This window comes from Podarcis muralis, chromosome 11 (genome assembly GCF_964188315.1).
Source record: "Podarcis muralis chromosome 11, rPodMur119.hap1.1, whole genome shotgun sequence".
Classification (NCBI taxonomy): Eukaryota; Metazoa; Chordata; class Lepidosauria; order Squamata; family Lacertidae; genus Podarcis; species Podarcis muralis.
The window spans coordinates 63233184-63258715 of NC_135665.1; the positions used below are offsets into that span (position 1 = coordinate 63233184).

The 25532-nt window shown below is 46.2% G+C and overlaps 2 protein-coding genes across 7 annotated transcripts; one reads left to right on the forward strand and one right to left on the reverse strand.

Moving 5' to 3' along the window:
* Positions 1-104: 104 nt before the first annotated feature.
* LOC114606570 (tubulin polyglutamylase complex subunit 2) lies at positions 105-11771 on the reverse strand. Of its 6 annotated transcripts, none has more exons than XM_077936549.1 (7): positions 11669-11771; positions 9935-10014; positions 6449-6536; positions 4826-4957; positions 4505-4618; positions 3853-4013; positions 105-719 (listed from the first exon to the last, which is right to left on the reverse strand). In XM_077936549.1, exons 1-7 carry the CDS (start codon positions 11754-11756, stop codon positions 480-482), a joined length of 903 nt encoding a protein of 300 aa, XP_077792675.1. In that variant the 5' UTR covers positions 11757-11771; the 3' UTR covers positions 105-479. The 6 variants fall into 6 exon arrangements, with proteins under 6 accessions (XP_077792675.1, XP_077792674.1, XP_028604817.2 ...); XM_077936548.1 differs by having other exon boundaries at positions 11636-11771; XM_028748984.2 differs by having other exon boundaries at positions 11494-11696.
* A 24-nt stretch (positions 11772-11795) lies between these two features.
* LOC144329164 (protein hinderin-like) lies at positions 11796-25519 on the forward strand. The gene is made up of 5 exons (XM_077935882.1): positions 11796-11825; positions 11885-12041; positions 14327-14466; positions 20684-20778; positions 23039-25519. The coding sequence occupies exons 1-5, from the start codon at positions 11796-11798 to the stop codon at positions 23100-23102; spliced, it is 486 nt and encodes a 161-aa protein (XP_077792008.1). The 3' UTR covers positions 23103-25519.
* Positions 25520-25532: the final 13 nt, after the last annotated feature.

A 25532-nucleotide genomic window follows, 5' to 3' on the forward strand; every position in this document is an offset into this window, starting at 1 on the left:
TGCAAGAAGTGAGGCTACAGGGAACCAGGCAGAGGGCCTTCTCGGTGGTGGGGCCAACCCTGTGGAACACCCTCCCAGCAGATGTCAAGGAGTTAGAAGACATGTGAAGGCAGCCCTGTATCAGGAAGCTTTAATGTTTGATGTTTCATTATATTTTTATATATGCTGTAAGCCTTCCAGAGTGGCTGGGAAAACCCAGCCGGACGGGCAGGGTATAAATAATAGCTATTATTATTAGCAATATTATTAGCAACGTTCACTCCAAGAAAGGACTATGTCGAACCTGAGCCCACTGGTCGCGTTTGGCACAAAGGAAATTCAGCCAGAGCCTAAAGCCTTTTAAATAAATACTTTAAGATAAATTCATCTTGGTCCCATTCGATGCTCCACCAGCCACAAACTAGGAGGCCTTTTCTCGGGGGAAGGGCAGTGGACCGAAGCCACGGTGGGGCGGTGCAGGGTCAAAGGACAAAGGTCAGTCAGGGCTGGGGTTCCCGTCTCCTTGAGGAGCTTCCGGCCTGCTGCGGATTCTTGGGGGCTGTCCCCGCCTGGCCCTTCTGGGAGGAGGGCGTCTGGGACGGCAGCTTCTTCTTCAACACCGGAGTTTTGCTTTTGCTGCGGAAGACCTTGTTTGGGTCCAGCTTGTTCACAAAGGAATCGGCCTCCTCAGAGAGCTGCTCCGTGTTGACGGTGATGGGCTTGTACATGTTGAACCATTGCTGGAAGAGAAGGGAAAGTGAGGAGCAGCAAACAGCAATCACTGCAGGGCAGGCGTGTGGTTCTGGTTGCCTCGTCTCGAGAAGGATGCTGGAAAAAGTTAAAGGGCAACCAAGAGAGAGCCAGTGTGGTGTAGTGGTTAAGAGCGGTAGACTCGTAATCTGGTGAACCGGGTTCACGTCTCCGCTCCTCCACATGCAGCTGCTGGGTGATCTTGGGCTAGTCACACTTCTCTGAAGTCTCTCTGCCCCACTCACCTCACAGAGTGTTTGTTGTGGGGGAGGAAGGGAAAGGAGACTCCTTCGGGTAGTGATAAAGCGGGATATCAAATCCAAACTCCAAAATTATCAAGGGGGTGGAGCGAATCCCCTATGAAGGAAGGTGGCCAAGGCTAGGACTTTTTGGTCAGGAGAAAAGGCAAGTAAGTGGCAGCACAATAGAAGTTTACGAAGTTTGGCATGGCACAGAGGAAGTGAAGGGAGTCTCTCGTTGGGAAATGCAGGACAGGTAAAAGAAAGGTAAACCAGGGAACTCAGGACCCCAAAGAGGCGTGGCTCTTGGGTTCAAGGGCCATCCTGACACAGAGGAAGACTCTAACCTCTGAGCCCTGCCTGTCAAGGCAAATTGCCCATCTGATAACGCTGCTATCAAAATTGGCAATAAAAATAATGCTGCACACAGCAGAGAAGGATATATTGAGAGAAATATTGAACTGTGACCTTAGGAGTAAAAACTTTGTTTTGAGAATGCCTGAAAAAGCTAAGCAACCTGGGTGGTGGGTGGGAAGCAGATAGAAGAGGCTCAAGAGACCTCTGGAAAAAACAGACCCTAAACCAGATTTGGCAGACTTTGTAATGGAGCAATTTGCTCAACAGAGGAAGGATTTTGGATTACAGATGCAGGAGCTATTTCAGAAAATGAGTACTAAGATAGAGGATAGCACAGCTCAGCTGTCACAGCAGATCGAAAGAATGGGTGTAAAGGTTAAAGAACTTGAGGAGAAATCGGCTGAATTTAAGAAAACCTCTGAACAAATAGAGCAAGTGAAACAACAAGAAGTGTCTAAAGAGGCTGTGGGTGGGGTTGTGGGTAGACTGGATCTATTAGAAGATGCTGTTCCTATGACACAAATGAGACAAAATGAGAATACGGTGAGAATATGCAATTTACCAGAGCAAGAGGAAAACCAGAGACTAGAGAAATATTTAGCAAAAATCTTAGCCAAATGGTTAGGAGAAAGAGAGGAGTGGGTGGAGGAGGCTATACAGACCTGTTACCGGGTCAGAAATAGAAGAAAAAGAGGAACACAGCAGCCTGGAGACTGTTTGGTTACTTTCATAACTAGAAGAATAAAGGAAACAGTTCTCCAGAAGGGATTTGAAACCGGTCTAAGGGTTGGTGATAATAGGGTTGAGATATTTAAAGAAATTCCTTTTAAATTGAGAATCGGAAGACAGAAATATAAGTTCCTGACAACCGCCCTAAAAAAAGCAGACGTACAATACAAATGGGAGTTTCCAGAAGGACTCTTATTTATATACAAAGGCAAAAGGTAGAGACTTACAACAGAAATGCAGGCACACAATTTTTTTGAAAAACAAGGCAGGGACTTAGAAAGACAAGAAACAGATAGGTATGGGAATACCCCTCTGGAAAAGCAAAGGCAGGCAATGGAACGGCTTGCACAAGAAGAAGAAAAAGGTGGAGCAGGAGGTAGACTTATCTTGAGAGAAGTTGATAATGGCAAACCTTAAAATACTGAATTGGAATGTGAATGGATTGAGCAATAAAACAAAGAGAAACAGGGAGGAACACATAATTCTCAAACAAAATCTAGATATAATTTGCGTGCAAGAGACACATAAAGCAAAAAAAGAAAGGTAAACCAGGTAAAAGAAAGGTAAGCCAGGGAACTCAGAATCCCAAAGAGGTGTGGCTCTTTGGTCCAAAGGCCGTCCTGACGCAGAGGACTCTAGCCTCTGAGCCCTGCCTGTCAAGGCAAATTGCCCATCTAATAACTATCAAAATTGGCTATAAAAATAATGCTGCACATGGCAGAGAAGGAAGGTGAGCAATGGAAGGGTGGGGGTGTCTCCAGGCCTGACTCCTGGCTTGTTATCTGCCGGCCGTGGGACTGGAGGCCTCCTGTCAGGAATCCCGCTAGATGGGTTCAGGGACAGAAGGGGGTCTGCTTGGGATGGAGCAGATCCCCAATTTAATCCCTGGATGATCTGCTAAAATATTATTATTACCCTTTGCAAGGCTTTCTTAGCACAGAGCTGCAGGAGAGAGATCGCACCACAGCATGGTAATCCTAAAATAATGTTGCATGGTGTATTTGAGGGAGTCATGCTTTGGTGTCAGAGTGTGTGTGTTGGATGCAGAGTTCATAGAATCATAGAATCATAGAGTTGGAATAGACCACAAGGGCCATCAAGTCCAACCCCCTGTCAAGCAGGAAACCCCTGGGGTTTCAATCCCTGGGGTCTCCAAGAGGGGCTGAGAGAGTCAGTGTTCAGAGGCATATACACCTGTACCTGTGCCCAGCCAAGCTTGCTATAAGATTTCCTCCAGGGCTCCACAGGGTCAGGGAAGCCACCTGGGAACAGTCCTATTGATGTCCCGGCTCACTTGACTATTGCACAACAAGACCAGGGTCTCAAGAACAACAGACATGCCAACCAGAAAATCCCTTCTGATTCTACAGAACAGAGCAAGGGAATGGAAGGATTCGTTCAGAGGGGAGAGCATTTATGTCACATGCAAATCCCCACTGGTATCTTCAAGGAGCGCTGGGAGAGACCCCCCGCTATGTCACCTGAAGCCCTGGAGAGCAGCCGCCAGTCAGTGTAGAGGTGGTGTGGCATAGTGGTAAGAGAAGTGTTTCTCAAACTTCGGTCCAGACAACAGCTGGGGACCCAAGTTTGAGACACACTGGATTAGAATTTCGGTCTGGGGCCTGGGACACCTGGGTTCAAATTCCCATTTGGCCATAAAGCTCCTTGGGCCAATCACTCACTCTTGGGCCAATCACTCACTCTAAGCCTGACCTTCTTTGCAGGTCTTTTGTGAAGGCAGAATGGGGAGGAGCAGCAGACCCTAGGAAAAGGGACGAGCCGTTTGTCATTCTCTCACCTTAGCCTGGGGGCTGATGCCGTAGCTGGTGAAGGCATACTGCCAATGGGGCAGCCCCAGGTGGGTGATCAGGAGCCGGTAGTAAGCGGTGAAGGTTTTGGTGAGGAAATGCCAGTAGAGAGCTCGGTCCAGAAACCAGATCTCGGAATCCGGGGTGACAACTGGAAGTGAGGAGAGAGACTATTAGGCCGCAGGATGAGAAGAACGGACCGCCCCACCTCTCAGGGGGTTTTAATAAGGAACTCTGAGGCCTAGGAATGACGATCTGGGCCTCAGTGCTTTCTAGAAAGGATAAAGGCATTTCCAAGGGAAATTCATCCTCTGAGGCGATATACAATTTTTATTATTATTATTATTATTATTATTATTATTATTATTATTATTATTATTATGGCAAATTATGAAAGCCAGGCATAGCTTGCTTCAGGAAGACTTCATCACAGGCCATCATAGACAACAGACTTTGTCAACCTGGTACCCTCCAGATGTTCTAGACAACAAAGCCCATCAGTCTCAGCTAGCACAACTGTATGGTGCTAGGTACAGTAGTTCAGAACGGAGATATGGGAGATAAGGCAAAAGCTAACTGGGGTTTGCAGATGGGGCTGATTTGTGCAGGCAGCTCCTGGGCTGCTGGTATCACACAACATACCCGGCTTGGTGTTCTTATACACGAGGCAGACCTTCCCATTCCCTCCGCACGGGTCCAGCTCAAACACCAGGCTCCGTGAGTCCAAGTGAGGTTTCTCTGGCTGACCCCCATTACCTTTGGGGAGAAAGAAAAGGCTGAGCGAGGCAGGCAGGCATTCTCGTTGGGTGTAGGGCAAGGAACACTCAAATGAGGCAAAAGTTGGGAAGCTGGGCGTCGGTGGGGCTTGTGTATAAGGTCACGGAAACTTTTGGTGGGGTAGCAGGGGAGGTGGAGAGGAGAACCGAGGTCTCCCATGGACAAAGGGGTGAGGTGGGGCAGTACCTTCTTCATTGTCGGTGTCCTCTAAGTCAGCCAGCGTGGGGGCATTGGGCAAGGCATAGACGGGCGACGCTCTGACTCGGTTTAGCTTGGAGATGCTGTTGATGGTCATCGAGCCAAGCGGCATCGGGTTGTCTGGAAAAAAGGCAGCCATTACTCGGTTGCTGGCACGGATGGCCCTATTCTATAGGAGCACAGAAGGCTCACATAAAGCAAGCACCTAACCATCACGGCAGCAAAGATGGGATTGGCAGCACACAGAGTGCTGCTGCTGCTGAAATAGGAATCTTCCTGCTGATGAACAGTTCCTGTTTCATTCTCCCCTTCCCAAATTAAAGACAGAACACAACTTAAGCAGGGGAAATGGGTTTGTGAATGCAATTGTTGATCAGATAAGAAAGTGTTTATTTTGTGTGTGCTTCATAGAATTTATATACTGTTCAACTGTGAGTAAAACCCTCAGAGCGCTTATCAATAAAAGGATCAACAAAAAGTTAAAAATGGCTATTTAAAAGCATTCAAAAGTTATTTATTTATTTGCATCATCTGAAGATCCTAGTGCGGTTCACAGCATAAAAACAGAAGGTACAAACACAACATACAGTGGTGCCTCACAAGACGAAATTAATTCGTTCCGCAAGTTTTTTCTTCTTGCGAGTTTTTCGTCTTGCGAAGCACGGTTTCCCATAGGAATGCATTGAAAATCAATTAATGCGTTCCTATGGAAACCGCTTGCCAGGCTGGCGGTGGGGAGAAGGGCTTTTCTCCCCACCGCAAGCCTTCAGGACAGGTACAGGAGCAGAGGGGAAGGCGCGCAGCGCTTTTCCTCTGTTCCCGGGGCTTGCGTGGGAGGAGGGTTTTTCCTCCCCACCGCCAACATTCAGAACAGCATTCTGAATGTTGGCGGTGGGAAGGAAAACCCTTCTCCCACCCCAAGTCTTCAGGACAGCCATCCGAAGGCTGGCGCGGGGAGGTGGTCTCTCCGCCCCCCCCCCCCGCCAGGCTTCGGAACAGCCTTCCGAAGCCCGGCGGCGGCGGGAGGAGGTGTCCCCGCCCCGCCGCCAGGCTTCGGAGGAGGTCCGAGGACAGTGGGGAAGACGCGCTGCGCTTCCCCGCTGTCCCGGAGATTTCCCTATGGGCTTTCGTCTTGCGAAGGAAGCCCATATGGAAATTCGTCTTGTGAAGCGCTTCCAAAACGGAAAACCCTTTCGTCTAGCGGGTTTTCCGTCTTGCGAGGCGTTCGTCTTGCGGGGCACCACTGTACCCCGTAAAAACAGGAACAAAAACAAAAGAAAACAATAACGCTCTCTCCATTAATTAAAATCAATTATTAGCTTAAAAATGGATTAAAACACATGCCATACTTCTTTGTGACTGGATAGGCTTGCCTGAACAATAATATTTTTAGCAACTGCCAAAAAGAGTACAGCGAAGGCACCTGCCTGTTGTCAAAAGCAGGGAGTTCTAAAGTGTGGGGGCTGCTGCACTAAAATACTGATTTATTACTTATGCAGAATGAGTATTATGGGGTTTGTAATGCTGTCAGTTCCGCAGATCAAAGTGGCTGAGTGAAGAAGGCGACCTTGTGAGTAAACTGGTCCCAAGCTGTGAAAGGCTTATTCTTACCGTCAAACTTTACACTCCAAGTCATGTGGAAGCTGTCCGTCATCAGGTAGAAATTCTTTAAATCCTCGGGCAAGACGCAGGCATTCTTCTGCAAGGAGAGGCAAGGGCAGGAGAAAAAGAATCAAGCAGCAGCCACTGCCTCTGTGGCAGGAATTGCTAGTGTGGCCCCATCTAGATATGGTTGGACTCCAACTCCCATGGGGCCAGGCAGCATGGGCAAGGATCAGGGGTGATGGGAGTTGGAGTACTGCAACCCTGGGACATAGGAAGCTGCCTTGTGCTCAGCCAGACTGTTGGGCCACTTGGTTCAGTATTGTCTCCAGGCTTCAGATGATCTCCAGGGTTTCAGGTAGGGAAGCTCTCTACCTGCAAATGATGGAGATGGAACCTGGGACTTTCTGCATGTAATGCAGATGTTCTACCATTAAGCTACAATCCTTTTCCAACATCTGGAGGGCATCCTTCCTTTGTGGATTGTGCTGGCCAGCAAACAAGGGGGGGGGGGGTGTTATTGGAAACACTATTACTATACTATTATGTTTTTGTTCCTATTTTTATTATGTATTTTGTGTTCTTCATACTGTGGTTTTATGTTGTGATCCACTCTGAGACCTATGGGTGTAGGGCAGTGTACAAATTTAATAAACAAACAAGCCTTGATGTGCAGCTGGCCCTCTTGTCCGTTATATCGCTTCCAACATTTGTCTTTCTCCTATACTTTGCTTGGCCCCGATGGACAGAAACAGGCCTGCAGTATCCAGCTGTTGTCTGAGAGCCCTATCATCTCTCCCCCTCAGCATTCTTGTCGGCCTATGTCAAGACTGACCCCTTGCCCTGCTGCATCTATAGCTTTGCATCCGCAGAGCCAGCTCTGTCCAGGTTTACATCACTTTTCTTCTTGAGCTGCCTGCCTGCTATGTCCGGTTCTCTGCTGCCCTGGATTACATGCCCTGAAAACTCGTGCCTCCTAAAGTAACAGCTATCAGAGCGGCAGCATTGAGAGGAAGGGTGCGCTGCACACACGGAGGGTGCTCTTCAAAGCAGGACCCAACAGCAGGTGAGTTTCCCCTGATTCTTCAGTTCATCATTACAGGCCCAATTTAACAGAGGGAGAATAATTGGTGGGGACATGCCCAACACCCCTGAGAGTAGTGGTTCTCAAAGGGGGTAGCAGGGGAGAATGACAAGTGTGGCGGGGAGAATAAAAAAAAACATTTAAACATTTCAGTATAGTATAAAAATATTTTTTGGGAATATTGCCAGAAACTGCATGCATGCTTCTTTTCAGGAACATTGGCTATTATTCTACAGTTCTCCATGACCTGTTGATCGGAACAGGGATTCTGAACTCTAACAAATATGAAACATCAGAAAAGAGAAAGCTTTCTTTCTGTTGATAGGCATGTTTGTCTCAAATTACACCTAATATCAATAACATTATCTGGCAAAAGCAAGCTCACACCTCTCACTAAGTTTGTAAACGTACTTAAAATACGTAAGAGGCTTGCTTATAATTATATTTTGGGAATGCTTTGTGCTCTTATGTACCGTATTTTCCCCTCTATAACACGCAGATTTTTTCTCCTAAAAAGGAAGGGGAAATGTCTCTGCGTGTTATAGAGCGAATGTGTGGTCCCTGGAGCCAAAAAATCAAGCAAAAGTCAAATCGCGAGTCACGGAGAAGGGAAACCTGAAAAGAGGAAGTGGCAGCTTTCCTGCATTCTGCCTCAGGGTCTTACTGCCCACCCTCCTCTGTTTCGTTGCTGTGATTGCTGAAACGGAACAAAGAGCAGGGAAAGCCCCTCCCCTCCAGGCAAGCAGTGTCTTTCTTTCTAATTCCTCTCTGTGCTCCGGTGCTGCTGGGGGAGAGGGAGAGAGAGTGGGGGAGGGAGAGGGAGAGGGGGGGAGGGAGAGGGAGAAAGAGGGGGGGAGGGAGAGAGAGGGAGGGAGAGAGAGAGGGAGAGAGAGAGAGAGAGAGAGAGAGAGAGAGAGAGAGAGAGAGAGAGAGAGAGATGGCTGGCTTGGGGGGGAACTTTTGCCTTTCTTTTTCTCCCACCGGTTAAATCCCTCTCCAGCATTCTTAGCCAGCTGCTTCTCTGCCCTCTCATGTCCCTTCTTTGTTTTTCCTTCGCTCCCCACTTAAAATGTGGTTACAAAGCATAGATCCCACTGTTGCCTGGGGCTGCAATGGTGCAAAAATGTGGTTAAAAAGCATGGATCCACATGGATCCTCAGGATCTTTGCATTGGGTCACCCCAAATTCACCATCAGATCACATAGCATGTCCATGGCTACAGCCTGCACCAAAAAAAGCACGCACCCACTGTTGCCTGGGGCTGCAATGGTGCAAAAATGTGGTTACAAAGCATGGATCCACAGGGATTCTCAGGATCTTTGCATTGGGTCACCCCAAATTCACCATCAGATCACATAGCATGTCCATGGCTACAGCCTGCACCCAAAAAATCACGCACCCACTGTTGCCTGGGGCTGCAATGGTGCAAAAACGTGGTTACAAAGCATGGATCCACAGGAATTATCAGGATTTTTGCATTGGGTCACCCCAAATTCACCATCAGATTCACCACATGTCTGTGGCCACAGCATGAAGCACAAAAATGATACACCCACTGTTTCATTCAGAATGTTTTTTCCCTTGTTTTCCTCCTCTAAAAACGATGTGCGTGTTATGGTCAGGTGCGTGTTATAGAGCGAAAAATACGGTAGTTGCGTTGTTTTAAGCTTTCTGGGTGCCCCATGAATGATCATACTATAAAGTAGTTGTTTTCTGCGTTTAAATCAAGCACTGCTAGGAGTTGTTTCTTTTTGTTTTCCAATATGTTTCTTATCACTAAAAGAATTCTTGTTTTTATTCTGAAAGTGTGGCCCAGGGAAAGTTTGAGAAGCATTGCCTAGAATGAACAACTTGAAATCAGTGCCAGAAGAGTAGCCAAGTTGGTCTCGCTGCCTGGCCTTTAAGACTCTCCCAAACCCATATCTGCTGAGCCATCTAGCTTCACACCCTCCTTGAGTGTTTTTGCCTGGCTTGAATATGTCCCGGAGCTTATTAGACTTCTCGCTTGCCAGGATGAAGGACAGAGAAGGGTGTGTGAGAGTGTGTAGAAAGTAGGCTACTTCACAAAGGTAAAGATTGCAGTCATTGCTCTGCCCACTTTTCCCACAAGAGCTGGAGGGCTTCAGGTTGGCGAGGCTGAGACGGAAAATCTAGGAAGAACAGCGCCGTCTAGTGCCAAAGGGACAAACTGCAAACTCCTTTACTTCCAATAGTTTCACATCCAGTGCGTTGGATCTGCTCTGCTACCAGATGGCAGCTTTGCATGCAGTCCCATTTTAAAAAATGACCTCACCTCCAGGTGCTCTGTTCTGATCACCTCTATGGAAAATCCAAACTAATAATACTGCAAAAGCTGACTCAAGCACCGTGGGGGAGGAGAGGCGATATGCATAAATAATAGCCAGCCTTACCTGTTCCCATGAAACAATGGCATGGCGCTCGGCTGGCACCTTCTCCACAAACGTCACCTCAGTAACTCCTGGAGAAGCTTCTGCAAAAAGAGTAATCAGTGTAAACAATACGTGCTCTGCTCTTCAACCAGAAAGATTTCCCCAAAGCAGTTTGCAGATGAATATAAACCAGACAGTCCCTCTACCTCTAGGCTTGCAACTTTAAAGAGCCACAACATGAAAGGAAAAGGAACTGGGAGGGAGGAGGAATAGCATAGTGTCGGGGAGTCAGCATGGAGTCCTCCAGATGTTGCTGCTGGACGTCCAGTTCCCAACAAGCATGGCCAACAGGGAGGGGAGATGAGAGTTGTTGTCCAGCAATAGCTGGAAGGCCACATGCTGATTGATTGATTGATTGATTACAAATTTTATAATCTGCCCTTTTGTAGAAATATAGCAAGTGGGAAAATAAAGACGGGAGAATCAACAAAAGATCCATAAAAATATCAATGAATATCAATCAATACTCATTGGTTAAAATCATGTTGCTTGTTTAAACAAACAAACAAAGCTTTCAGAAGATCTCTGAAGCAAAGGAGGGCTGGTCCCTGACAAATTTCTAGTAGCAGGGAGTTCCACAGGACTTGGCTTGTCACACTGAAGGGTACATTCCTAGTGAAGACTAGATGAAACTCAGGGGTGCTGGGAACCACCAGAGATTCTCAGTGGTTGAGGAATCAGGAATCAGGCTGGCCCTGAGATAATTTGGGTCCCAGCCGTTGAGGTCTTTTCTTGGATTCTATGACTCCAAGAGCCTTCTGGGGGTTCCCTTGGGGGTTCCCAAGCTTTTCGGCATCCAGCCGGTCCATGACACCACTGCATTACAGCTTCCATCAGCTCCAAATCTGGGTGCCAGAGGTCACCAGTCTGGGGGAAGACGGAATTAGAGGAAGAAAATTGTTGCACAGCACACGGTGTTCGGAAGCTATCAAGCAGGCAAATCTTAAGTTTCTGCGTGGAAAATAGAAGAGGATAGACAGGGGGCCCCAACCTTAGGGAGCCCTTTGAAGCATCAAAGGCAAAAGATGGGCGAAATCCTTTTAGGTCATTTAGTTCACACACACACACACCCGGGGCTCCCAGTCTTCAGGGGAAAGGGGATTGGGGAGGTTTGGGGATAAATGTGTGTGCCTGAGATAAACTGTGGCTCATTTGCATCACACTAAACTCAACATTCACCCAATGTTAGCAAGAGCTAATGGAAAGTGTCCCTGAGCTAGCAGTGCCTTTTACCAGCTTTGCCTGGTTTGCTAGCTGCAGTAGGGCCATTCCTGGAGGATGGTTTGTCCCCTTCCCCACACCCTATAGGTCTTCAGCCGCTCTTATTTCCCCGGCCAACATATAAAAACCCTCTTCGCCTAGAATTTCACAGGATGAGACCTTTGGCGAGGCGGTCAGTCAGCCTGGCCTCCCTCCCAGGGCTGTTGTGAGGGAGAAGAGAGGAAAGAAAGGCTCTTTGTGGCTCCATCCCTCGGCCGTTTCCATGGCAACCAGGGATGCCACCTCCACCTCCACCTTACCCAGGATGCGGGTCACCCCCAGGGTGAGCTTCTCCAGGTAGGGCTTGGTGCTGCTGGAGCTGCTCCCGCTGCGCAGGGCCTTCTCCTCCATCCTCTTCCTCCTCCCTCCCGCATCAGCCCCTGACCACCTGCGCCTGCACACCTGTACGAGCAGCCAAACGGGGGTGGACAGCACCTGGTGAGCGCGTTTTGCCCCTTCTCGCGACCCGTAGCTCAGAAGCCCCGCCGCGGTGCCTTTCGGGAATCGCAGTCCCCCGTTTCATTCAGTTCCTTTCGATGGCCGTTCTATAGGGGGGGGAGGAATGGAGAGCAGGCACTACGACTCCCAGAAGGCAACGGGAGAGCCGGCTCCACCGCCTCCTCCTCCCTTTCTCCCCCCGCCCATTCCGAGTCCTCCCCATTGGCCGGCTCCTCCGACTCCGTATCTGGGCGAACCCTGGTCCCCGTCAGCCAATGGGAGCCGAGAGTCGGGCGCGGGGGCGTGGCTGGGCGGAGAGACGTTGGGGTTGGCGGTTGCTTCGCGGTGTCGGTTGTGGCTGCTCGTTGGAGTAAGGACCGTCTCTTTACCTCAGGAGGGGCTCGCGGGGGGGGGGGGCGGGAGGAGAAGGAGAAGCGGGAGGGGAGGGGGGTCTAATTTGATGAACGGTGGCTAAGGCTGCCGTGGTTCCTGAGCATGTGCAGAGAGCCGCCTCCGTCGCCTCAGGAAAGACGCCCCGCCGAGTGCGGAGCCAGGCCCGGGGGTTACGGGGAAGCCCCCACTCCCAGGGCGGGGGGGGGACCTTGGCCTGCCAGCCTCGCTCTCTCTGGCCCCTCGCCCTCCTCTGCAGGGCTGTTGTGAGGGGCCGGGGAGCGTCGCTGGAGGCGCCCTGGACTCCACAGGGAAAGAGCAGGCTGGAAAGGTGGCTGCTTTGCTGCTGCTAGTCTGCTCCATTCCCCCCATAGCGCCCTCGAAGTCTCCATTCCGCGCACAGCGGAGCAACCCTAATAGTCGCGCTGAGCGGAGACTTGAACTCGGGGCTTCCCGGCTTCCCCCGTCAACTCTCAGCTGCTGCAGCTGATTCCAGCTTTTCTTTGGGGTTCCCTTTGGTGGAAGTTTTGGTGGCTGCCGGCAAGGGGAAGACGGGGCTGGTGGTGGGGAGGCGTATATTGCGTGGCCCTTGAGGTGCCTGTATGTCTTGGGGGACGTGTCCTGCTTATGATATCGTCTGCCTCCATAGCCTCGGTTCCCTTCGCCAAGTGACCCCATGTCTCGTGACCCTGCAAAACAGACCCATAGCCTGTTCGTATCAGAGACGGTGAGGCAGAGTTTTGTTGGCCTACTTTGACCTGCTTCTATAGTCTGACTGTTTTTACTGAGAAAAGAATGAAAGAGTTTCATGGATAATTTCAAGAACTTAACCCAGCTGACAGCAAGTCCAGTGTGCTGCTTTGATGATACATAATTTTTGTCAGCCCCAGAGACAGTTCCTGTTTGTGTGAAAATGTGTTCTCTGTATTGACCCTTAGAAGCTGAAGTTAGTGCCATGTCAAGAAACATATGTCTCTTGAAGGTAGATGAATTTTCTGTGCCTTAATTTTCTCCATGTTTCATATCCAAGAAGTTCTCTTCTGCAGGCCGATGATTCAGTAGATCAGCCCTGGTTGATCAGCTTGCAGTCTCTTTGTATCGTTCTGATTGCTGCCACCCACCCACTTCTTGGGTGCTGGCTGGGTCCTTCAAAGCCAGAGAGAAGCTTGGCTATGCCAAAGCAGCCACCCCACACTGATATGTAGTGAATTACATACTATAGGGGGACATGGGTGACGCTGTGGGTTAAACCACAGAGCCTACCTAGGACTTGCCAATCAGAAGGTCGGCGGTTTGAATACGCACGACGGGGTGAGCTCCCGTTACTTGGTCCCAGCTCCTGCCAACCTAGCAGTTAAAAAGCATGTCAAAGTGCAAGTAGATAAATAGGTACCGCTCTGGCGGGAAGGTAAACGGCGTTTCTGTGCGCTGCTCTGGTTCACCAGAAGCGGCTTAGTCATGCTGGCCACATGACCCAGAAGCTGTACGCTGGCTCCCTCGGCCAATAAAGCAAGATGAGTGCCGCAACCCAAAGTCGGCCACGACTGGACCTAATGGTCAGGGGTCCCTTTACATACTGTTTACATAGTATGTTATAGTATGTTTACATACTATAGGATGTTCCAGCCCCAAATGACAGAAGTAAGGGAACTTTCTCTAATTGCCTTGTGAAGAGTATAGGAACAAGGCAGCAAAAATTAGTCTTGTCCTCCTCTCTACTCCTCTCCCTGGTCTTTGGTTCTGTGTTGTGATTGTCAACTTCATAATTGTAAAAGAAATGGTAGGGAGGAGGATAAGCTAGTTGCTCATGGAATTATAAAACTTTATTAAGTACCTTCAAAGCCATTAAAAATCTGTTTGGTATACAAAATAATTGAGCTTATTCTTATAAAAATGTTGAGAATAGTCAGGCAGCTGATGTGATAACTGGGGTCTATAAAAAGACTATTAATCTTTGGTCTATGGTGTAACCATGCAGGACTCTTTGAACCAAGCATTCGGCCCCTGTCTCCTGACGGGAAGAGTAAGTCCAAGGTGCAGGGTTCTTGGTGTTGGGCAGGGCTATCCTTGGGCCTTCTCAAGTCTGGGCTGGTTTGTTTGTGTTAATGAAGAGTTTTTCCTTGGGCTGGGCTGATGCTTAAGCTTTTTTGGGGGGTGGGGAGGGTGCTGTTTTCATTTCCTCTTTTTTGTGGGAAGCTTCAGTGTGGGAGGTGCTTTGTAAGAACAAGTTGGAAGTTTTCCTGATCTTGTCTGTTCAACCTCTAGGAATTTCCACAGAGAGGAATTTTAGAGCAAGACACCTGCTGAAAGGTCAGAAAGTGGAAGTGAAGGCAAAGGTGCCTGCAGCTGCTGCTCCTGCCCCAATGGATGCCTGGAAAAGCGCAGGCCAAGCGCCTGGGCAGCAGGTCAGTACGGAGAAGGGCAAATGAAACCAGAACTCTTGAGGCTGCAATCTGTGGCAGAGGTAACCTGCAAGTCCATTCAACTCAGCAGGACAGAGTAAACCTGTGGAGGATGACAATGTGAAGTCTACTTATTGTTTTATTTATTTATGACATTTATATGCTGCCTTTCTACCAAGGCATCCAGGGCAGTTTACAGTGTTTAAATACTGAAACAAATGAGATATAATGTAAACGTGGTCTTGGATGGTGGCAGCGATGGCAGTCCAATTGGATGCAGACTTTTGATGTTGACGCAGACTGTTTCTGCTTTTTTCACACACAGCTGAAAAGTGGCTGTTTGTATCTGGCTTAGAAGCCTTTCCCCTCTTCTTTTTTTGTGCAATCATTGTGGCGTTCAAGGTGCAAAGATAAAGTAATTGTGCAGGCCTTGAAAAATCTTCCTTGTCCAGGCATCTAAAAATTTACTTCAGCATTTGTAACTGTGGCTAGATTAACGCTTGCAAGCCTGGGGCCAGAATGGAGCAAGTAGGACCAGTTCCTGTCACAGTGCCTAAGGATTAAAAGCTTCTTTTAGGGAGTCAGAACTCTGGATACACCTCCGCCATTGCCTGTTCTTGCAGCTGTGTATAGCGTTGTGACAGATGAGCTGCCTTTCAGCATGAACAGGCAGCTGCAAGGGATTTGTCAAAAAGAGGCATGTCTTCCTGCTCCTCTTATTTGGGGCTGGAAGGCAACCGGGGGGGGGGGGGGGGTTTGGGTTGTAGATTGGCTGGCAAGGTGTCCCAATGCTTCTCTTTGGAGATTTGCTGCCTCCTCCCAGCAGGTCTCTCTTCTCTTTGGGGCAAAGACAAGCTTCTTCAGTGATCGGCTTCCACATTCTCTGTTGAGAAGCTTCCCTTTATTGGGCCAGACATTGGTTCACCAAGGCTGCTATCTTCCACCAGCTGTGGCTGTCTAGAGCAGTGGTTCTCAAACCTTTTTCTCTGGGCAACACTTTCGGAATAAAAAATTGCTTGCAACACACACACACACACACACACACACACGTGTTTGTTTGTTTTTTGCTAATAAGAAACATATTGGAAAACAAAAAGAAACGAGTAGCAGTGCTGGATTTATAACATAGAACACTACTACTTTGGATTAAGCCTCGACCCTTCTTTGTGCCAGCCATGTACTCTACCCAGCAAGTTACCATCCCTCTAGCAGAATGTTTTTGCAAAGAGCATTTCAAGTTATCAGAACTGCCCTCTCCTCGTGGGCAGAACCATGGCTGTGTGAGAGATTGAGGCGGAGAGTTAAAGATCGTCCCCTCAGACAGCAGCAGTTTATGCCTGCAGTGTGAGCAGTGCTCCTTTTGAATACATTACAGAGTCACTAAAGTGGAAGACGTAAACTTCAGTTGTATAGGAGCTGCTGTAAAAGTGCATCCTTACGCTGCCTTTATTGAATTTATAGCTATGACTAATGGGCCTCTGTCTAAAGAAGCAATAGTGGGTTATAAAACAACAAAGCAGGGATCACAGAAAGAGAATATTACATGTTAGCTCACCCCCTCCAATGATGATGATTATAATAACATAGTATATATTAGTTTAAAAACCTGGAGCAACTAAACCAATTAGTTATCTAGTTCTTCTTTTCCCTGAGGCCGATCTGTTTTACAGGGCAAATTGGAAAGTGTGAAAGCCCTTGTTTCCAAAGAGGAACTGTTGCCCAATTGCTGCCCAGCTGGGCTGGTGTAGCTGAGTCATAAATCAAGATGTGATTTGATTGGGTGGTGCAAACGAAAAGTACAGCACTATTTCAGAAAAGAACTGATATCTCAATTTATTTTTATTGTTTTGTTTCCCACCCTATCCCAAGGGTTGAGGGTGTGTAGCAGGTATTTTATCTGTAACATGTCTCTCTAAGGGACAAATGGAAGAAGATGCCTTTACCCCTGTATGGCTCCCCTTTATCATATCACAGCCCAACAAGACAACGACGAGAATCCACCAACAGCATACGAATCAATATTGCTAACCTGATTCAAAAACATCCACCCACCCCACTCACACATGAAAACAAAGTTCACCACAGCCAATCACAAACAAGCAACAACACCCTAGGCCAGGGGTCAGCAAACTTTTTCAGCAGGGGGCCGGTCCACTGTCCCTTGGGGGGGGGGGCAGACTATATTTTGAACGGAAAAAATGAACAAATTCCTATGCCCCACAAATAACCCAGAGATGCATTTTAAATAAAATCACACATTCTACTCATGTAAAAACACCAGGCAGGCCCCACAAATAACCCAGAGATGCATTTTAAATAAAAGGGCTCATTCTACGCATGTAAAAACACCCTGATTCCTGGACCGTCCGCGGCCCGGATTTAGAAGGCGATTGGGCCGGATCCAGCCCCCGGGCCTTAGTTTGCCTACCCATGTCCTAGGCCAGGGGTCAGCAAACTTTTTCAGCAGGGGGGCGGTCCACTGTCCCTCAGACCTTGTGGGGGGCTGGACTATATTTTGAAAAAAATTATGAACAAATTCCTATGTCCCACAAATAACCCAGAGATGCATTTTAAATAAAAGGCAACATTCTACTCATGTAAAAACGTGCTGACTCCTGGACCGTCTGCAGGCCAGATTGAGGAGGTGATTGGGCCGGATCTGGCCCCCGGGCCTTATTTTGCCTACCCATGCCCCAGGCCAACCCCAACTTCACTCTCCACCAAAGGAACACAAGCAAATAGCAACGAGAACCTGCACAAACGACGCTGACACAAAACCCCACACATACATTAAGTAAAATAGAAAGACTACCACCCAACCCCCACCCACTATGGCCCCTCCACCTCTCCCCCCCCTAATTCCTAACACAAATGTCTCAACAAATGAAGCTGATCTGTAGAAAATGTAACTTGAAAAAAAGAGATATTGCACATACTTTTGTAAACCAAGAAATCTTTAATAAAAAAATACATTTTAAAAAAACTACCCGAAGAGATAAAAGGTCTAAGCATCTAGGCTGGAGGTGCTGTAGGGGCCAATCCCAGTCCTTCCTTCCTTCCTTCCTTCCTTCCTTCCTTCCTTCCTTCCTTGTGTCTGTTGCCTAATAGAAACAAACATTTCTGGGTATTTAGAAAACTGCAGATGATTAAAAGACTTTCAGGTACATAGAATCATAGGATTGTATAGTTGGAAGGGACCACAAGAGTCATCTGATCTAACCCCTGCAATTCTGGAGTCTCTTGCCCAATGTGAGGCTCCAACTCACAACTATGAGGTTAAGTGTCTCAATCTCTACCTGCTGCCTTCAACAGTGTTCCTCCAAAAATAAATACAGAAACAGCAGTAAGCATGATAATCCCATTTCATCCAGCTCCAAGGAGAAGGAGGTACATCTGGGGTCACCAGTTGTGGTTCTTGTGGCATCCACGGAATCCCCTCCCCATTAGCCTGGTGCTGCAAGGTTGTTAATGTTGTCACCAGGCAGACCTTCCTGGAGAGTAAGTGCAGGAACTGTGGTGAATTGTTTTTTGCCTGTATCTTCTCCGTCCTTGTGCGCGATTCTTTCTGAGAGTATGACTTCCTCTTGATACCCAGGCAGATAATCTGCCAGTCATATATTTCATGCTGGTGAATTAGTGAATATCGTTGGGAGTGCAGTGTTCCCCAGTGTGTTTTGGGACAGTCCTGCAAACCAGGCTTTCCTTCATGATTTTGAAAAAGCTGCTCCTTTAAAAGGCCTATGCATAGCGTCCACCAGGGATATGTGTTGCAGAAATGACTTGACTCAGGGTACCTGCAATGGGTGCTTCTCTCAAACGTAATGGGAGAGCATCTATTTGGTGTGAGTGTAGGGAGTGAGCTGTTGACTTTGGAACTAGTCATCCTTTTCTGAGAAGTGCGGAGAAAGTTTTCGCAGATGTAACCTGCAGCTGTGAACTTGAAGTGCTTTGAGTGAAAAGCTTGTTTAAATTAAACACAAATCAAAAGGTTTGAATGAAGCTCTTTTAATGCCTGGGGTTGTGAGAAACATCACTCGATACAGGTTGATCGCTGCTATCCATTTCAAAGAGGGCTTAAAATAATAATTTTATTAGCTTTTGAAGACTTCTTTGAAAGGAGTAGCTGAACCCAGAAGGGCATGTTTTCTTGGTAATGTCTAGCCACAACTCCCAGTCATGCTCTTGAAGAGGCATCACATAGAAGAGATACATACCCTTTGTTCATTCTTTCTGATCTGTGCCACAGGCCTCTGTTGGCAAGAAATGGCAAGCTCTTCAGAGGGGAAAAAAGCATTGTGTTGTTAGCCTTTGGCCAATTTAAAGTGGCACCTAAGGGGATGGAGACATCCATGTGTTCAAAGTCTCAAAAGGTGAAAGGGATGGGTTCTAAAATCACTGAAGACTGCCTTGTATTTGACGACTTGCCTCGTAGCCACAGGCAACCAGGATTTTCATGCAGGTGACTGAGCAGCCAGCTCACTTGATTTCTTGGCTAGCTATAAAGGAAGTGTAGTCTTATCTCATCCAGAGTCAGCACAAAAAACACAGTGGACTATCAGAGTGTCTCTCCTCCACCATCCATCATGGAAGAAGGCACTTTTTATGCTGACTTTGGAGGAGGGGGCAAAACAAATATTGCAGGCTAGTAACTTTTTGACTTATTTATAAGGCTGACTGAAGAAGTACCCTTCTCCCCTTCTTGTACAAAATGGATGCAGCAGGATGGAGAACTACTGCTGCTGCATCCTTGTTGAGCTCTTCTTGTCCTGGCAAGAGTACAGCTATGGGGCTGGGGCCCTGTGCTGTAGGATCACCCTATACTAGTTATTAGAGGGTTGAGTTGTTGTCATGTCACCAGGGAAATGGATGGTTGTTTTGAGCTCATGCACAAAGCAGAGACACAAATACCCATGCTTATATGCATGTCTGTTTTGTGTATGTATGTGTTTGTGTTGAAACAGTTTTTAAATTTAGGCTCTGTTGAGTTTGCTCCAGCAGGTTAGTGGTAGCGGCAGCAGCTGGTGTGATTGTGCAAGGTGAGGCAGGTTGTACATTGGGACCTTCTCTGCAAAGATCCTTCCCGAACCTCTAAACCACCATTTTGTTCAAGCATTAGTCATTAATTACTCTTGGATTTCATCTCTGCGTAGTCCAGAAATTTCTAGCTCATTCTCAGTATTTTTGTTCTGCTGCTGTGTTAGTCACTGTGGAGAAAGGTGCTATTACACGACTGAAATTGAGAATATAATGGAAGACTCCCAGCTCAGCTCTCTGAAGGTGCACATTGTATTAGCTGTGAAAATTCAAGACTTAGCGGTTACATTCATGCAGAGAGCTGAAGGGAACTGTGCATTTATGTAGCATGAAATGCCCTCTGGCGGACAAGGAGTGCAAAGTTAGCCAGTTCTTACAGTAAGGGAGGATGACCAAAGCACTGGCAGTGACATTTTCATTGCTGCAGTAACCTGAGGTTTTCAGTTTCCTTTAGTCCCTGCACAGTAGCAAAGTGGGGTTGATATGGCAGGCACATTAGTTCTATCGACTGTGAGGGTTTTGGAGCTCCTTTTAAGTCTTTGAGCAGCATCAGCTTTGACCGAGCCGTGGAATGCATGTTGAATTGTGAACTGCACCGGATTGAACTAAATGCTGAATTCTGAAATAACCACAGAGGGAAAAAATTCAAGCATTTTAAATCTTGAATAGTACTTATTGAAATGATAAACAATTTCCCTCCTATTATTATGACTTGCATTTAACAAGGTTGCCTTTAACATTCACACATCATATTGTATTGATAGTTATATGATATATTCATGGGTTGACTTTTGTATACTTTTTTTCAATAGCACCTTAGGCAGAGCAATCTTTTGCTCCTGGAAAAACTGCATTGTCAACCAATTAATAAATAAAATCATTAATAAGGATTACAGAATGGGTAAATTGGCTGCACTCTCCTTCCCCCACCCCCTTTCGAACTTTTCCCTCCAGCTGGAGCTTATCTTTAGAAGCACAATTTAATGGCGAATCCTCCAGCACACAATTTGGGAAATTATCCTACTGGTTGATTTTTTATTGTTTAAAAACTTGTGTTCTCTTCAGTTCTTAATTCATCTGGGGCTGAATATGCAGCCTCTGGTGCTTGAAATACTTTTATTGTAGATTCAGAAACACTTCTTCCATGTTAATGATTGCTTTTTAAAATGCTGATTTTAATTTTCAGGTCCCTGACAAAGGAGGAATGAAGAGTGCTTCTCTGAAGGATTTATGTCCTGAAGACAAGAGGCGCATAGCAAACTTAATTAAGGAGCTTGCAAGGTGAGGATAAACTGTCTGATAATGCATCAGGTTTAGGATGAGACTCTCTTTCCAATTACTGTTATGAAATTTAAGCGTTCATGTTTATTAAAAGCATACAGTGGTACCTCGGGTTAAGAACTTTATTCATTCTGGAGGTCCGTTCTTAACATGAAACTGATCTTAACCTGAGGTTCCACTTTACCTAAAGGGGCCTCCTGCTGCCACTGCGCGATTTCTGTTCTCATCCTGAAGCAAAGTTCTTAACCCAAGGTACTATTTCTGGGTTAGCAGAGTCTGTAACCTGAAGCGTCTGTAACCCGAAGCATCTGTAACCTGAGGTACCACTGTATTGCCACTCCTTGCTGGCACAGGTATGATCAAGGAAGGCATGGAGCAGTTGTCTGCCTTTGTTGCAAGAGACTGCTGCTGTTTAAGGAAGGTCTTCAAAGGGTTTCCTCCAAAAGTTTTCCTCGTGATGTCATGGATGTCCTGAAAAATTGTGCCCTATCTCACTTTGCTGTCCCCCCCCCCCCCCAAGCACCTACAAGTTCTTGCTTTGGACTGTGACATACTAACATGGGGCCTGATAAACATTTGTGTTTGGAGACTGTGTGAAACCTGCACCCATGTGGTCCTGAGAGCACACTCCCTCCCAAAGGATCTTTAGCGGGAGTCACACAGAGTGCTGTCCTTAATGTGTGTATCTGAACCCTCCCAAATGACAAAGGTGGGTCCACATGGAAATTTATTATAAAGGAATAAGGAATTTATTATAAAGATAGGAATTTATTATAAAGATAGTTTTAACAACAAAGTGCAGCAGCATACCCTCACAATTCTAAGCACATATAAAAGCAATATTTTAACTTTCTAAAATAAGTGTTCTAAATAATTAGAATTAATTAGAAAGCTACGTCACAAGTTAGTTCTCTTGGCACCTGCTGGAGTGCTCCTGAAACTGTGAGTGTGCAGGTAATCTGACTTGAGGTTGCCTGACTCATTCTGGAAGTGCCATTGCTCTGTCTAGTTCGTATTTTCAATTCTACGGGATTCCCAGTTGGTTGAAGGAACCTGGCACAAGAATCTTAAAGCGGAGACTTCAGGATTTCAAAACCTGGTGCCCTTTTGCTTATTAATTATCTCATTGCCCTTGTTGCAACCTAGCTTCCTGAGGAGGAGTGAACTTTTATGCATTCTTATGGCCTAGCTGGCAAGAAGGTCAGGGATAGAGACATCAGTTACAACACTGTACATAAGCTTACAAGGCAGCAGGAGGGTCGTTTCCTATGGCCATCCACTTCAGCCAAACCTGTCTTGGGTTCACTCCTGAACACAAATTGGTGGCTAACAGCAAAAGCCTCAGTGCTGCACTGTCCCTTGGCTTTGCAGGTGCACTCTAGATAGTCTCTGCTTTCTGCCATCTAAGCTATGGTAAAAGGCTGGAACATGTGCTGCTGGAATTGATTGAAGGATTAAACAAGGTGGGCTGTATGTTGGCTATCTAGTGTCCAGAAGCAGCGCTAATAAGCCTTGCACATGCTTTTCTAGCTCCCTGCTCCTCAGCCAATCCCACTGCCTACTTCAATTATGCACCATTCATCATTTCCCTAGTTTAAGCTCAACATGCACCAGTTCTCCTGATGCCTTGAAGCTGAAGTCACTTGGGGATAACATGTATTGTTACCCAGATTTGTCATTTTATATAGCATCATCCTACAATTTGGATGTTCTGTTAGCTTTGGTTGTAACCAGAGATAGAGAAGGTGTTCCTTGTTGAAAAGCTTTAACCTCCTTCGAGTCATTATGAGGTTCTTGTTCTTCCCATGAGTCTGTGATCACTGCTCTCCTATTAATGTAAGAATGGAAAACAAGGTTTGCATGTGTTTGCATATTTGTTTGTGTTCCCTACTGTATAGCTTGTGGGCAGAATGTGATATTTGGGTACTGAGAATGAACTGGGTGAAGTTATGGGAGAGGAGGTTATAATTACTTTCTACCCCTGCGTTTTTGAGCATTCCCGGACTAAGTGGCTTATGATAAAAATTGCTAAGCAAAACAGTTGGACAAACAGTAATATGAGGCTATGTCTGTTGGTCACCTAATAGTCATGATGAGAACCAAGTCATGCTGGGAACAATGGGGGAATTGTATTTTCATTGTCCTCTATCTGTGTATTTTTGGGGATAATTGGCTGATAGCTATCACAGACTGAGATCTAGCCTGGTTGGACTTGAGGCCTAGCCGAGTTTGGCATATCTTATCTTGTTATCTCCAGCAGAATGAACCACAGGGAGCAACCACTAAGAGCTGACCCACTTCAATCCTTCTCTGTTTGTCCTTGAGATGATGCCCTTGTCAGATGCTTTCATTTGCAAGAAACCATATTTTGTCCAGTAGTGAACTCTGAAAACCAACTGTGGCAAAACATGTGTTGTGCATACTGTAGTTCGTTTACAGGATATCAAACCTGGTCCTGCAAGCTTCTGATTTTGTTCCTTAGTGTGTGAAGAAGGGTTGCGGGAATGCATGCAAGTCAGCCGCTTGTTCACGAAATGGCAAACCGTGGTTTGTTATGTCAGAACTGGGCAGAGGGTCCAAGATGGTTGTAGTTCAGTTGTAAAAGATCATAAGTGTAATCATTAGCATTTATGTTGGTGTTAAATTTATTTCAAACTGGGTTATTTTTTGAAGAGATGTTAAGGGATTTTTTTTAAATCCTCATTTAAATAAATATATATGCTTCCCCCCTTGTTTTCTGAGGAAAGCATTTTTTTTTATCTCTTCTGTATACATACATTAACTCTTTTAAGAACAAGATTCTTTTTAAGTCTTGGATGCTCTGAGTCCCACCCCCCCGGGCCAGCTTGATAATTCTACCTTCCATTTCTTGGAAGAAAAATAGAAAGTTGCAGCAACATTAATTCTGAAAAGTAAAATGAGCGTAACACTCTCTTATACTTGGTTTTCCTTTTATTTTTAAACCTAATCATATTTTAATGGATATAATTAAAAAGACCTCTTCACCGTAATGAGGGAGTTAAGCTTTAGTTTCTTTCACCTCCACTCTTTTAATGCTTGCCATAATTTTCTTTTCTCTTTGGAAAAGATGGAAAGGTTCTTTCCCCCCATTACTATTAACCAGCACTGGTGTAATTCCTAGTAACAAAACAGAGTAGGCATACTCATTTTTTCTGTTTTGAACTGTGCATTGTAGATTGACTGCCATACTCTGATTTCTTAGACTAATGCTTTGATCAGCAGGAGTTATTTTACGCCTTGGTTCTTCACTTGATTTGTTTGCTGCTTTTCCTTTTATCTTGCCCTGTATTGCCAAAGGCAGTCCCAGGGCAGGGGACATTAAAACTGAAACAACACATTATAAATATTGGGCAAGAAAGATCAAACCATGCCAGAATAACAAAATGGACTAATATCTACTAATCAGTCAGGCGCTAATGAAAACTGCTATGTGTTGGTGTCAACTGTTACTCAGAAGGGAGGCAACTGCACAATTGGGGCACCACCACCAAAAAGGCTCTTCCCCTGTGTTGCTGCATAGCAAATTTCAGCAATAGAGCCTTCCCAGAAGATAAAAATGAACAGGAGACAACACTTCTTGACGTATCTAGGTCCCAAGTTGTCATTGGGCTTTATAAGTCATCTTAAGCACCTTGAATTTGGCCCTGTAATATTTTGGCAGCCAGTGCAATTCTTTCAAGATTGATTCTCCTGGTAGACTGTCCTGTATAACAGTCTACCTGCCTCATTTCCATACAGATAACCAAATAATCCTTCTCCAATGTCACCAGTGGTGTTTAAGAAAATAACCTGCTTGCCTTGCTGTGTCAAATCGGAAGTTTGTATAGTCTGAATTATAGAATGGTAGAGCTGGATGGGACCTTGAGGGTCATCTAGTCCAACCCCCTCAATGCAGTAATTTCTACTAAAGCATCCATGACAAGTGGCCATCCAAGCTCTGCTGAAAACCCCCCGAGGAAGGAGAGCCAACCACTTTTTGTGGGAGCCTGCTCCACTGTCGAACAGTAACAAATGCAAATAACACTTGATCAGACAAGTCAGAATATTTTAAATGAAATAAGTGAAAACAAATGTGTGGGTAGACATCATAAAAGTTGTTATTTCAATGGCTTGTAAATAAACTCCCTTTCTAGATTTGCATATTGAGTTTCCTTAGGTCTCCGATAGTACATGGGCTTGGGTAAAATGAATACAACCCAAAGACAACCATACCAATCTGAATTAGGAGTTCTTACCCAGCAGCTTAGCATGACTGCTGTTTTCTTCTCATTCCTATAACACGCTGTCCACTTTGCAGAGTAAGCAGGCCAGTCCTGTATTGTTCACCTTGTGCACTTGCTGGCCTATGCAGAAGCTCCTGTGTGGAGCTTCATTTTATTTATTTATTAATTTAGGAGTGTTTATTTATACCTTGCCTACTAACCGAAGTGCTCAAGGTGGCTTACAATATATTTTTAAACACAATAAAATAGTGATACAAAAGTCACAACAGCAGGGCAAAGGTATGCACAGGTTTCCCCTTCTTGTTGTTGTTGTTGTTATTTATTATTATTATTGGAGAACAATTTTATTATTTATACCCTGCTCATCTGGCTGGGTTTCCCCAGCCACTCTGGGCAGCTCTGATGTTCCAACCAAAGCTCCTTTCTGTGGCTGAGTCTCCTGGCTGAGTCTCCTAAATTATTATAAATAATAATAATTTATTATTTATACCCCGCCCATCTGGGCAGCTC

Excerpts from the sequence above, each read along its gene's own strand:
- LOC114606570 (XM_077936548.1), bottom strand. The coding sequence starts at position 11,756 with ATGAAACGGGGGACTGCGATTCCCGAAAGGCACCGCGGCGGGGCTTCT. Across the intron at positions 4,619-4,825 it reads GGACACCGACAATGAAGAAG|GTAATGGGGGTCAGCCAGAG; the intron begins GTACTGCCCCAC and ends TTCTCCCCAAAG. Across the intron at positions 720-3,852 it reads GCATCAGCCCCCAGGCTAAG|CAATGGTTCAACATGTACAA; the intron begins GTGAGAGAATGA and ends CTTCTCTTCCAG.
- LOC144329164 (XM_077935882.1), top strand. The coding sequence starts at position 11,796 with ATGGAGAGCAGGCACTACGACTCCCAGAAG. Across the intron at positions 11,826-11,884 it reads GGCACTACGACTCCCAGAAG|TCCTCCCCATTGGCCGGCTC; the intron begins GCAACGGGAGAG and ends GCCCATTCCGAG. Across the intron at positions 12,042-14,326 it reads GGTTGTGGCTGCTCGTTGGA|GAATTTCCACAGAGAGGAAT; the intron begins GTAAGGACCGTC and ends TTCAACCTCTAG.